Genomic DNA, 13,656 nt, shown 5'->3' with positions numbered 1-13,656 from the left:
CCCAGGGTGCAAGTGGGGGCAGGGCGGTGGAAATGATGTGCCAGCCCCTTTAAAGGTGAACTCCTCCTGGCTTCTGTTAGCAAAGCCAGGGACCTGAGAGGAAGCAGCGGGGTCAGCACCCGTCCTCACAGCATGGAATAGGGCACGGCTTCCGTGCTCTCTGCCCTGTATACTTGTATGTGTACACACACAGGGTTCAGCACAAATAATGCCCGTTTTTTACAATAAGATCATTTATTACAAGATCATGAGCATGGAATTCTGTAATATATTACACTCAAGCACACCATATGACAGACATTTTAGGAGAAATGTTCAAATTTAAACTAGAAATTATCACACCCACATTACACACCTACCAACCACTCAAGCAGGCATTACTTCTGCCGGACCCCGTATATTCTTCTTTAAAGAATACCTATGTGCTCAGCTAGGGAAAAAAAACTATCTTCACAATCTCCTTCAAATTATTTCTAGGATCTGGCTTGATGTTTTTAGACGTAGCCTGAGCGCCTCAAACCCTCCGTTCGCACCAATAGCTTTGCCTCCACCCCAAAAGTATCACAAGCTCATACCACACCCTCAGCCCTCTGACCTGTTAACATGTCATTCATCTCGTCCGCTGACCCTTCAGGCTCTGAGCATGGACAGCCTCCACCTCCTTGGCCACCAAGAACTCAAGATCTCACCCAAAATACTACCTGGAATGAACCCTAAAGCTGGCTTCCCAACATCATCATTCTGTGTCCTCCCCTACCCTCAAATCAGTTTGGAACCTATTTTCAAGTGGTGCATCTGTCTGCTCTATGGGCAACTGAACCCTCCTTGCCAGGGATGAGAGAAGTTAAATGGGATTTAACCTCATTCCGGCCAATGACACCAAAGGAGAGGTTTGCTAGAGATTCCTGGGAAAGTTCTTGCTCTTAAAAAGGAAAAAGTGAGGAAGTCAGGGCCATGCTTTGTTCTCTAGGCATTTGCCACAGAAATCACAGGCTAGGGCAGCAAGGGAGAATTAGAAATTCAGTTAAATGAGATAGGAATATGGAAAACCCAAGAGCACAGTCCAATCAATCCGTCAAAAGAGCATGTTCTCACTCTATTTCTGATCAGCAGTCCGTACATATTTAACACACCCAACATGAAATGCCATTCTTTCCCAAGTAAGCATCTTCCTCCGAGTTCCTCTCACTAGTCTAGGGCATCGCTGCCCCCTCGGACACTCACGTCAGACAACGCACACTCTCTCCCTCTCCCACACCCCCTGCCCTCCCATAAAAGCTATCGCTGTTGAGGAAGCTCCATAATTAGGGCCCCAAAGACCAGGGCTCCGATTCCAGCTCTCCTAGTTATTAACGGTGAGACCTAATTAAGTCTTTGCCCTCTCATATTAGTTTCCTCATTGGTAATGAGAATAAAATCTACTTGAAGACATCAAGGCAATCATCCTAAAGCAGGTTTCTTTGTCTCTGCTCAAAAACCTTGAAAACTCCCCAAAAGGCAGAGAAGTGGCTCTTAACCCCTCTTCTGAAATCCTGAGACAATTGTACAGTCCCACAGACACACGCATGTACATACACATGCAATTCTCAGGACTTTCTTTCATGGAGACCTGAAGCCCATTATCTTCATCTTAGGTTTAGAACACCTAACTCAAGCCCTGGTTGGTGCGGCTCAGTGGATTGGGCGCCAGCTTGTGAACCAAGACAGGTTGCCAGCTTGATTCCCTGTCAGAGCGTGTGCCTGGGTGGCAGGCCAGGTCACTGCCTGGGGGCGTGTTGAAAGGCAATCAACTGATGTATCTCTTGCACACTAATGCTCCTCGCCCTCTCTTTCTCCATCCCTTTCCCTCTCTCTAACAATAAATAAATAAAATATTAAAAAAAAACAAAAGACACCTAACTCAAGATCGTAGAGTCAATACTCTTTACCCTGGCACTCAGGTCCTGCAGATGGCTTTGTCCACCATGACACCCTTTGCTGGGACTCTAGATGACCTTGGTCCTCAAACACACCATGGCATTCCCTAGCTGAGAACACCCGCCTTCCTAGACCGTGATCATGAGGATAAGGGCCACACTGTAGAGATGGTGGGAGAGGCATCTGAAAGGAATCCTGGGAGAACGCCCTGCAGGGCGGACTTCCAAACTTCATGTGAGATGGCAAACAGCCCTGCCTTGGGTAAGCCACTGTGAGTCTGGGGCTTTGCGGTTTGCAACTCGATCACTATGTGACCCAAGCTTTGCCCCAAAAGCTTAGAATATACACCAGAATTTTAGCAATGGTTAACTTTGAATTAACACACTATTTTTATTTTATACTTAACAAATTTTCTATAAAGATATGTTATTATTTGCATTATCAGAAAGATAGTTAATGTTTTATTATGGAAATAAATGGCAGATTGCAAAACTACTGGTAAACATAGTAAGATGCTGGCTCTGTAGGGACATTTAAAGTGGTGCATCTCAACCTCGGTGCATGTTCAACACGCCCAACACCCAGGCCACAGCTCAGAATGATTAGATCAAAATCTGGAGGGGGAGCTGGGCATCGGTATTTTTTTTAATAGTCCATTTTTTATTGTATTTTTCCATTACCATTTATTCCCCCTATACCCTCCTCCACCTTCACCCTCCCACGCCCCACAAGCATCAGTCTTTTTTAAAGCTCCTCACTGACGCTGAGATCCTGACACGCAGCCAAGGCTGAGAATCACTGTTTTGTTTTTCTTTTTTTTTTTTATTTAAGGATTTTATTTATTTATTTTTAGAGAGGAAAGGGGAGGAGAAAGAGAGGGAGAGAAACATCAATCAGTGGCCTCTTGTATGTGCCCAACAGAGGATCGCACCTGCAACCCAGGCGTGTGCCCCAACAGGGAATCAAAATGATGACCTTCTGCTTTTCGGGACAACACTCAACCAACTGAGCCATGCTGGCCAGGGCGAGAGCCACTGTTTCCAGAGGAGAAAAGATACTCCTGGAGGACGAAACTGTATCTCGTTCAGTTCTACATCCTCAGAACCCGGCCCTGTGCTTGAGGCTGAGTGAGCGCTCCAGGAATGGCTGTGAACAAATGGAGAGGCAAAGTGCAAGGGGCCTACCAGACTTCCCACACAAGAAGTGGGACACACCCGATGACTGCGACGTACCTCGATGGCATAGCAGAAGTCGGCACCTGCTGTGACTGCCATCATTGACAAGAGGCCAGTGCCAGTGCCAATGTCGAGAACCAAGGCCTTCTGCCCTCTGTCCTTCACCCGGCTCACAGCAGCCCGGATCCCCTGGTAGTATTTTATATTCTAAGAGAAAATGAGAAATAGCTGTCACTTCATATCAGTTACTATAAATAAGTAGAAAGGTGCTTCGTGAAGTTCTGGAGTCACAGTTGGCCGCAGCAATGTCAGTCACAACCTCATGGCCCTTCTGGCCCCTTGAGGAGCAGCACCGGCTAGCCGAGTCGGGCAGGCCGTGAGACCGCCAGGGCACCAGGTCAGCCTCTTGCCCTTTAGTAAGAGACTGTCTCTCCCCCCATACCACTCTTCCACAGTCTGCTTGACATTGGTGCTGGGGCTCTGGAAACACCTTCTCCTTTTTCCAGCTAACACACAAGGTACAGACACACAAGGATCTAGAAGGTGACTGGAAGGTAGGAAGGAAAAAGGCTGCTCCTTCCTGTATGGCTGCTGCTCTCATCGGTGTGCTCCCAGGCACAGCAGCTGGTTCTGGAAGCCAGCTCTGGCCAGGGCTCCCATCCAGCCTCCGGGGCCCCTCTGAGGTAGCAGCAGCACTGGAACAGAGATCCCTCTGGCAGATTAGAACACCAGCCCCACAGGACCACTCCTCCAGGCTTCTAGATTCTGAAAACCTCAGTCTTCTCCCTTTGTTTCCCCAGCCCGAGGCAAGGAAACTGCTTCCTGCTCTTCCCATTACACATTTATCTCATTCCTCTCACTCCTCTCACCTCTGCCTCCCAGTCCTCCCATACCCATGTAAGCAACTCCCTCTGTTGAAATATGTAACGTGGCTTTTGATTTCCTTACTGGACTCCAATTCATACAGGCTCCTTGTCTAAAACATATGTTCCCCTTGGGAAATTATTTCTTTGCATCGTGAAGGTTTTTAGTTCTGGTCTTTAGTGACTTAACAGATACATACTTCCAAACAAGTATGTTTGGCTGAATAAGTACCTTCTGTTGACAATAACTAAAATTCATGGGAAGATATTTGTAACTCCTTTTAAAGGGTACTGATGACCTGGAAAATTAATACGGAATATCAGGAGGTCAAACAGTTGGGAGTGGATCCACCCCCAGGGGAGCCTGCAGATGACTGTCCTACCAGCTGACACCTTGACCACAGCCTGTGAGACCCAGAGCCAGGAGCCCCAGCCAAGCGGAGCCCAGATCACTCACCCACAGACACTAAGATAATAACTGTTTTAAGCTGTTACATTTTGGGATAATTTGTTATACAGCAGTAGATAACTAATGCAGAACTGGTATCAAAAGGGCAATATTCTCTGACCATAGTGTAATCAAGTTAGAAATCTCAATAACAAATATATAATTAAAGAAAAAAAGATTTTTGAACATTATGAAATTCTAGTCCTGGCTGGTGTGGTTCAGTGGACTGGATACCAGCCTGCGAACCGAAAGGTTGCAGGTTCGATTCCCAGTCAGGGTACATTCCTGGGTTGCAGGCCAGGTTCCCAGTTGGAGGCGTGAGAAAGCGGCTGATGGATGTTTCTCTCGCATATCAATGTTTCTCTTCCTCTCTTTCCCCCTCCCTTCCTCTGGAAATAAATAAAATCTTTTTAAAAAAGAATAACTATTTAAAAAATTATAAATTCGCCCTGGCTGGTGTGGCTTAGTGGATTAAGTGCTGGCCTGTGAACTGAAAGGTTGCCAGTTCGATTCCCAGTCAGGGCACATGCCTGGGTTGCGGGCCAGGTCCCTGGTTGGGGGCGTGAGAGAGGCAACCAGTCAATGTTTCTCTTCCACATCAATGTTTCTCTACCTTTCTTTCTCCCTCCCTTCTCCTCTCTCTAAAAATATAAAATACATAAAATCCTTTAAAAAATTATAAATTCACAGGTAAAAGACAAAATAAAAAGGGAATTAGAAACTATCTAGAACTGAATAATTTTTAAAATTACGCATCAAAACTCAGGCAATGGCTATATTTGGAGAAAAATGTATTAGAAAAGACAAAAATGAGGTAATATACCTCAAAACTTTAGAAAGAGGACTGCCAAAATAAACTCCAAGTAAGTGAATGAGTAAAAATAATAAAGAACAAAAATTAATGAACTAAGGCCTGGCTGGTGTGGCTCAGCGGACTGAGTGCCGGCCTGTGAACCAAAGGGTCGCCAGTTCAATTCCCAGTCAGGGCACATGCCTGGGTTGTGGACCAGGTCCCCAGCAGGGGTGCACGCGAGGCAACACACATTGATGTTTCTCTCCCTCTTTAAAAAAGTAAATTTTAAAAATCTTTAAAAAATGTTAATGTACTAAGAAACAAATATAGAGATCAACAAGGATAAAAGCTAGTTATTTCAAAAGATTAATAAAATGAATAAACTGGTAAGACTAGTTTAAAAAATGTAAAGGGACAGAAAGAAGTGCAAATAATAAAAAACTGGGAACGAAGAGGCTGTGTGAGAGCGGGGGGTGGTAATATCAGTATATATGTTGCGATATTAGACAGATTAAAGGAGACCGTGAACAACTTTTAGCAAATAAATTTTTTTAAAAGTAACACGAAGCAGACAACATTAAATTGGACATTCTACCCAACACACTTGAGCAGCGATTTTCAACCTTTTTCATTTCATGGCACACATAAACTAATTACTTAAATTGTGTGGCACACACCAAAAAATATATTTTCTGATCTCACAAAAAGAAAAGTATAATTTGACTCATTCACACCGAACGGCTATTGTGTTGGCTGTTGTCACTGTTTTATTTGACAATCTAAAGGAAAAGAGGTCAGTGCCCCCAACTAATTGTCAAGTATTATATATTTTAAAAATTCTTGCTTGCCCTGACTGGTGGGGCTCAGTGGGTTGAGCATCACCCTGCAAACCGAAAGGTTGCTGGTTTGATTCCTGGTCAGGGTACATGTCTGGGTAGCAGGCCAGCTCCCTGGTTGGGGGCGTGCAAGAGGCAACTGACCTATCGATGTTCCGTCTCACATCAATCTCTCTCCCTCCCTTCCCCCTCTCTAAAGACAAATAAATAAAATCTTAAAAATTTTTTCTTGTAGCACATCAGTTGAAAATCACAGCATTAGAGCAAGAAGAATTGAGATGTGGTCTAGAAAAAAAAGCAAAATTGTTATTTTTCTCAGATACGATGAATGTCTGCAAAGAAAACCCAAAATACCTATAGACAATTGTTAGAATTAAGAGAATTCAGATTACAGGATTCCAAGTCAAATCAACTGAAATTGTATGTATCAGCAACAGCTTTTAAAAACCTTAGCAAGGGCAGGAGCAGGGCAGAGGTAAGAATGTTCTGTGACGCTGGTCTTTTTTCAGTCTGTCCCCACTCTCCTACCAAGTTCCCTGTCCGGTGAAAGTCCTCCACAACACCTGGTGTCCTGACCTGCTCCTTAGGCTCCAAGAAGCAGCCTTGGAGTGCTGATTCCTGCTGCCTGTTAAGACTGGGGGAAGGGACTGGAGCTCAACATCTTCCCCACCCACCCCCATCCGCTCCTGGGAGGTCAGGGCTGCTGCCCACCCTTTCTCAATGCCCAGTTTTGTTGAGAGTTGCGGCATTCCCCTCAAGTACCTGCAGGCTCGTAGGTGTGCGTGCTTCTCGGTAAGCATCGCGCCAGCACCTTGACTCCCATCAGGGCAGGGAGCCCTCAGTCCCCACTGAGGTCCTTTTCAGAACAGTCTCCACCCGTGTGCACAACTTTATGCACACAATTTGCTGGCCCTGTAGGAGACAGTGATCACACTAGGCTCCCCAAATAAACTCTTGTACGTTTAATTCATTCTGAACTCCCTGAAGCTTCACTCACATCTCCATGGCACCAAATAACTTGTCTGCAAGGCCACCTATGGATATAGTGTCTATATCCACATCCATGTAATGGAACATTACTCAGCAATAGAAAGACATGAATACTAAACATACTCAATATGAACTTCAAAAATATGATGAAGAAAACCAGACACCTAAGGTATGTATCATATAAGTTCATTCACAGGAAATTTCTAGAAAAAGCAAAACGATAGACAGAAAGTAGATCAATAGTTGGCTGGGGTGGGCACTGGGACTGACTGCAAACAGGCATGAGATAATGTTATGGGGCGATGGTTATTCTAAAACAACAGAATGTAAGGCACCACGCAAAAGGCAGAGAAGTACGTTTACCCTGGCTCTGCCATTAACAAGCAAGCTCTGATCCCATTTCCTTGTGAGTAGAACTGGGGAGGAAAAGCAGAAATTAAAGGGCTAAATATTGAGGAGCTATGAATATTCTGTTAAGGAGTTTGGAATTTACCCCCAAAGCAATGAGAGGCCACTGAAAGGTTAAAGCAGAAGAGTGACGTGGTCAGTTGGCACTGCAGAAAGAAACCATGGGCTGCTGTGTACGGGAAGGAAAGAGGGGCCAACGCCAGTAAAGGAGGGCTGGGAAGGCAGTGGGGTGGACAGATGCGGAGAATTTGATGACGGACTGCAGGTTCACATGATGAAAAGGGTGCCATCTTTCTGGCTTGGCTGACTGGATGGATGGCAATGTGGCAATGCCATTTGTCCAAATTCCCTAGAAGCTGGGACAAAAAGCATTTTACAAACGACACTAAAACCAGAGAGGCTCACAGCCCCAAGAGTTTAAGAAGAAGCCATGACCATTTGAGCCATAGAGGAGTAGTCAAAAGCCAAGAACAATGTTCCTTCCACATCCGAAGGCACTCAGGAATGCAATGAAAATGAGGGAGGCACCTGGTGCCTACGCTCTAATGATGCTTAAGAAGGTCACGGGGCTTCCACAAAGGAGGCTGAGCAGGGAGCCAGGGCTGGGCGAAGGAGACACCAGCACAGCCTCATGACCAACCCTACCACATGCCTTGATCCCTCTCCTGCTTTGTACCGCTCGGCTTCTAAACTCTCCTGCATCCTTCTCCTTCAGTCCTCCTAGCTTCCAAGCCATCCAGGTAAGACTGACTCGTCAAGCATTCTGGGAGACCAGGAGATTCTGGGTTGCTACCATCACAAGACCATAACTCAAACAGGAAAACTCAGACAAAAGAAAAATGAAGAGAGGAAAGCTGAAATGTAATTCTGCAATGAAGCTGAATCTGCTTTACAAAATACAGTTTGCAGTGACCTCTACAGATTTTATTTTTAAATTACAAACTGACTACACAAGGCAAAATATCATGTAATTAGAGAATTTTTATCTAGAGATTATGGAGATCAGCTACTACATCCCACTTTTTTTTTTAAGGTTTTATTTATTTATTTATTTATTGGAGGGGAAGGGAGGGAGAAAGAGAGGGAGAGAATCATCAGTGTTGGAGGGATACATCTATTGGTTGCCTCCCACACGCCCCCAACTGGGGACCTAGCCTGTTAACTGGGAATGGAACAGGCTGCCTTTTGGTCTGCAGGCCAGCACTCAATCCACTGAGCCACACCAGCCAGGGCACCCCACTTATTCTAAAACCTAATAAACCACAGAGGTCCCCCTGGTTCCCCAAGTTCACACTCAGGCCAACAGTAGAGCTAGAACAGCCTCCTGACTGATTTCCCAGCCACTACACCATACTGATTCTCAGCATCATTCTAACATCATGCCTCCAAGGGGAGCTTCATCCCCACCAGGGGGAGTTCTTAACCTTCCTATAATACAAGGGTTCAAAACCACACATCAAGATAATGGTTTCCTTTAACACTTACTCTGTCTTTGTCATGCAGCATATCAGCATAAGCAGATCTAAAAAACAAAAAGACAGGTCAGAAACCTCTGCAAACACCAGCATACGGGCATATGCACACACATATATAAATGCATTCTTAAATAAGATGGAACAAATCATTCAGGCAGATTTTAAACTATTTTAATAGAATTATGTGGACAAAAAGGGGGGTTTATGGAAAGTAACCTCACAGGGTGATGCAATCATAAATACCTAAGTTAACACACCTTTGAAATAAACCAACCTTGATAAAGCACGTAATCTTGTTAACCATCCTATAATCCAACTCCCACCTTGCTTTTTCCCACCTCCATGTAGTCTTACTTCCCTCCTCAATTTCAAATGCAGAGAAGTTGCAAAACTGTGACTCCCTGGAGCATTTGAGATCTTCCTCCCCAGCATATGCCATCAGTTTGGCTCAAATAAACTCTTATAAAAATTCTCCACAGGTTTGGAATTTCTAACGTTGCCAGTTATATGCTGTAATTCTCTGGTGCTACGTAAAAAATCTCAGACAAATATTTATGTCCAGCAAAGAACCTCCGATCTGAGAACGCTCTAGTATTAGTCACATTAACCCCAAAGCCACTAACATGCTGATCATGTTATACATCACAGGTTTTTCTTCCCTCAGTAACTCAGACTCAGTTTGTCTAATACTTTACATAATCTTACATCTATTTGTACATTTTTGGATAATCACACATGTAACACTAAGGAGAATGCGCCCAGCACTTTCCCTTATGACTCATCATCAGGAAAAACTAAGAGTTCACCGAACTATAGAGTGTTAAAGGGAGAGTTGACTACCCATATTCTCAACCACAGCAATTTGCAAACTTGAAAGCCTGTAGCAGGGTCATGATGAGTCCTCAGAACTCAGCAGGCCCAGCCCAAAGATACTCTCTAAGAGTTCCAGGTGAGAGCTGAGGCACTCCAACTAAACAGAGGACCTCCGGCTTCAGGTCAACATCAGAATCACTGCAGAGCTTATTTTAAATGCAGATTCCCAGCGCACACACAGAGATTCTGATCCAGAAGATCAGGCTGGAAGTCTGGAAATCTGCACTTGAACTGGTGTCCCAGGCAACTGTGACAAAGGCAATCCGTATCCTACACTTTGAGAAGCACTGCACGAAAAGAATAAGGTTCTTTTATGACACACCAAGGTTTTCACATCTGAACCCCCCTATGGCTGTTTAGTTGAAATCTGGTCCTTTATACCTTTCTCCCCCTTTTAAAAGGCACTTGCACTCCCCATCTTCCCTGCCTCATCACCCACCCACGTCCCACCACTCCACTGACATCACTCTCCTCAAGCACCACCAGCCCACTCCAATTGCTAACATCCGGGACTTCTCTGGCGCTGCTGGACACTCCCTCTTCCTGAACACTCCCCTCCTTTCTGTGATCTGGCCATCCCCTCCTGGCTCTCCTGCATCCTCAGCTATTCCAAGATTCCTTCAGCCTTCTCCCTTTCTCAATCCACACTATCTCTGAGAGCCTTGTTTCAACTCTCACTAACGACTGCAAATTTGGTCCAGATCCAAGTATCAGTCCACTGGCATCTCTACTGGATGTCCAATTCCTCCTGTGTTCTTCCTCTCAGGAAACTACAGCTCCATCCACCTACTCACTCGACCCAGAAGTCTCGATGCTTCTTGAATTTTCTCTCATTCCATCACTGCCAATGAGTCATCAAACTCAGGCTTCCTCAAAGCTGTCTCCTCCATCTCCACTGTCTTTACTTAGGGATCGCAATATCCACGCTCCCTCCAACCCACTTTCTGCACTGCTCTCAGTGAATGTTCCAAAATGCAAACTACTCCTTTTTCTCCTCTGTTTAACATCTCAATCTCTCAGATAATATTCTCCAAAGTATTTAGAAAGAAATATTTTTGAGCCCTTATTCTGTACCAGATATTGTATTTCATTCAATCATCAAACTACCCCAAGATAAGGGTATTATGATGAGATACATATTACATTGAAAGATATTGTTGTTGTTATTATTATTGGGTTGGCCAAAGAGCCCATTTAGTTTTTCCATTAAATAAAATGGTTCTTCCATTTTTCATTTTCACCAATAACTTTATTGATTTGAATATTTTCAGTATGTCAGCTATCTCCCACGTGGTATGATGTTGATTGTTCTAAATAAATGTCTCGATTTGATCACTATCAACTTCAACTGGTCTACCCAACTGTGGAGAATCGTCCAGCGAGAAATCTGGCGCACAAAACTTCGCAAACCACTTTTGACATGCTTGAGTCACAGCAGCTTCTCCATACACTGCACAAATCTTTTCTTGCATTTCAGCTGCGTTTTTACCTATCTTGAAATACAAAGCATAATATACCAAAAATGTTCTTATTTTCTTCAATATTAAAAAGGCTACACAAAAATTCACCCATTTTGGTAAGTTTCTTTTAAATGCACACTCATATGACAGCTGTCACAATACAACCTAACAAAATTGTTTCAAATGAAGTTAAAGACAACTAAGCACTACTACAGCCAACTTATGGTGGGAAAAAACAAATGAACTTTTTGGCCAATCCAATATACTGTACATTAAGGATTATTATGTTCAGGTTCAGAGAAATTAAGTACCTTGGCCAATGTCAGAGTTGAGAAGTAGCAGATCCCGGATGCATACTCATGTTCTTCTTCCCATATTTTTCACCGACCTTTACAACATGACTATTTCAGCATCCTCTCTCAAGACAACCCTACTTGTGCACTGCGCCCCAGCACACTGAACTGCCTGCCGTTCCCCAGACTGGAAATGTGTATGTAATCCCTGCTGCTGAGAAAGCAGTTCTCTCCATTTAGACATCAGTGTCCCCAGCCCAGCTGGTTCTTGCTGCTTGCATGAACTTTTGAGCTCATTTCTACTTGCCTTTATCTCATTGTACCATAATTTTTTATATGTCTGTCTCTTTCACAAATCTGCCCTTTCTTAAGGATGGGAATCTTTTCTTCTTCATTTTGGTATTCACAGCCTTAGCACAGTGCTGGCATGTGTATGCACTTAGTAATTGCTAAATGACAGGAACTCACATGCTCTTAAACATCCCTTCAAAGCAAAAAAAGTATTTTTCTTTTTTTTTTTAAGATTTTATTTATTTATTTTTAGAGAGGGAGGGAGAAAAAACCGGAGAGACACATGGATGTGCAAGAGATACCGTATCCAATTGGCTGCCTCTCCCACGCCTCGAACTGGGGACATGGCCCGCAACCCAGGCATGTGCCCTGACTGGGAATCGAACTGGAGACCTTTCAGTTCGCAGGGTAGGGTTCAATCCACTGAGCCACACCAGCCAGGGCAAAAAAGCATTTTTCAATTTTTCAAGAGAATTTAACCATATGAGAAATGTGTCACCATGTAAGTGACACAAGTAAATGATTAACTTTCATAAATTCTCCTATTACTGAACCTTGGGTGTTCTTTGCTCCACTACACAGACCCGCTGACTCCCCACACAGGCACGACTCAGCCTAACTCTCACGCAAACCTACCTGCCTGAGCACACCTGCTCAGGACCAACACCTACCCAGAAGCACTGGGTGACATCTTATTACACAATCAGACTGGATTCCAAGGCATCTGCTTTGAGTTCAAGTGCCCCACCCAGATGCAGCCAACTGAGAACAAACCCTTGTTACCTGGCGATCTCTTGGTGGTAATCATAGTTCTCATCTTCCGCCAGCCACTCCACAGACCCCGTGGTCGGATTGGCCCGCCCGCAGAAGACTTTCATGGTGCCAATCAGCTCCTCAGTTTCATCACTTGCCAGCTTACTTCTTGTGGACAGGTGAGATGGTCAAAAATCTAATCACATCATAATGGCCGAGAATATAAAGAAAAAAATGTACAAAGACAAGAAAACAAAAGGGAAAAGAAGAAATCAAGAAATTGACAAAACGGTCAAAGCCACTAAAAATATTTGTTAACCAGTATTTTCATTTTTCCACAAGTTACTTGGTTTTATATCCCACACAGAACATCAAAAACTATAATACATAAGTTCATAAAGCTATGTGGAAACTTCAGCAGTCCCCAGTGACTGCAACAGGGTCAAATGAGTTTCAATGGTATGTCTGGGAGTAGCCTCAAATACAGGCAGGCGAGAAATGAAATAAAGCAGAGGAAAGGGCTAGTAGGAAAGAACAAAGAGACTGGGATGGTGGTAAAGATATGTCACCAATACTTCCTACGGATACTAAACATTCAGTTTAAGGAAAAATACAAAGATAGAGCAATTCAAACAAATTAGGAAAACCTGCATCTAAACAATTAAGCCACAGCTGTACACAAACATGGATAATCCCAGGAATATAATGTTGAGGGGAAAAAAGCAAATCACACACACACACACACACACACGCAAGCAAATCACAGAACATATATGCTAAGGTAACATTCATATAAAATTTATAATTATGCAAATGGAACAACACATTCTTCAGGTATCACACAAAAATACGTAACAGGGAATAGGATAGTAACCTCTAAGAAGAAAGGGAAAAGGATGGGATCAAGGAGAGCCACCCAGGGGACTTCAAAAGTAATACTCTTTTTCTAAAACTGGGTGGTGGGAACACAGGTGTTCATGATACTGTCATTCTCCTTGCCTCTCTATTTTTTATAACAAATACTTCTTATCTGCCCAGTATTTAATTTTAAAAGCAATTTTCAAAAAACCTTCATCTGAAA

The 13,656-nt window shown here is 43.8% G+C and overlaps 1 protein-coding gene across 4 annotated transcripts in view; it reads right to left on the bottom strand.

The window, feature by feature from the left end:
* The window catches only part of PRMT7 (protein arginine methyltransferase 7), a 42,251-nt gene that overhangs the window by 26,851 nt on the left and 1,744 nt on the right, over positions 1 to 13,656 (bottom strand). For 3 of the 4 annotated variants that reach the window (XM_024556169.3, XM_024556168.3, XM_045191992.2), the window contains exons 2-4: positions 12,606 to 12,771; positions 8,916 to 8,952; positions 3,150 to 3,299 (exon numbers count right to left, since the gene is read on the bottom strand). In XM_024556169.3, coding sequence (XP_024411937.2) covers positions 3,150 to 3,299; positions 8,916 to 8,952; positions 12,606 to 12,700 — 282 coding nt within the window. In that variant the 5' untranslated portion in view covers positions 12,701 to 12,771. The remainder of the gene's footprint in view (positions 1 to 3,149; positions 3,300 to 8,915; positions 8,953 to 12,605; positions 12,772 to 13,656) is intronic. The other variant, XM_071219793.1, reaches the window with a different exon arrangement.

This window comes from Desmodus rotundus, chromosome 12 (genome assembly GCF_022682495.2).
Source record: "Desmodus rotundus isolate HL8 chromosome 12, HLdesRot8A.1, whole genome shotgun sequence".
Lineage (NCBI taxonomy): Eukaryota > Metazoa > Chordata > Mammalia > Chiroptera > Phyllostomidae > Desmodus > Desmodus rotundus.
The sequence above is the reverse complement of the archived record's forward strand: the minus strand, read 5'-3'. Positions and strand labels throughout refer to the sequence as shown.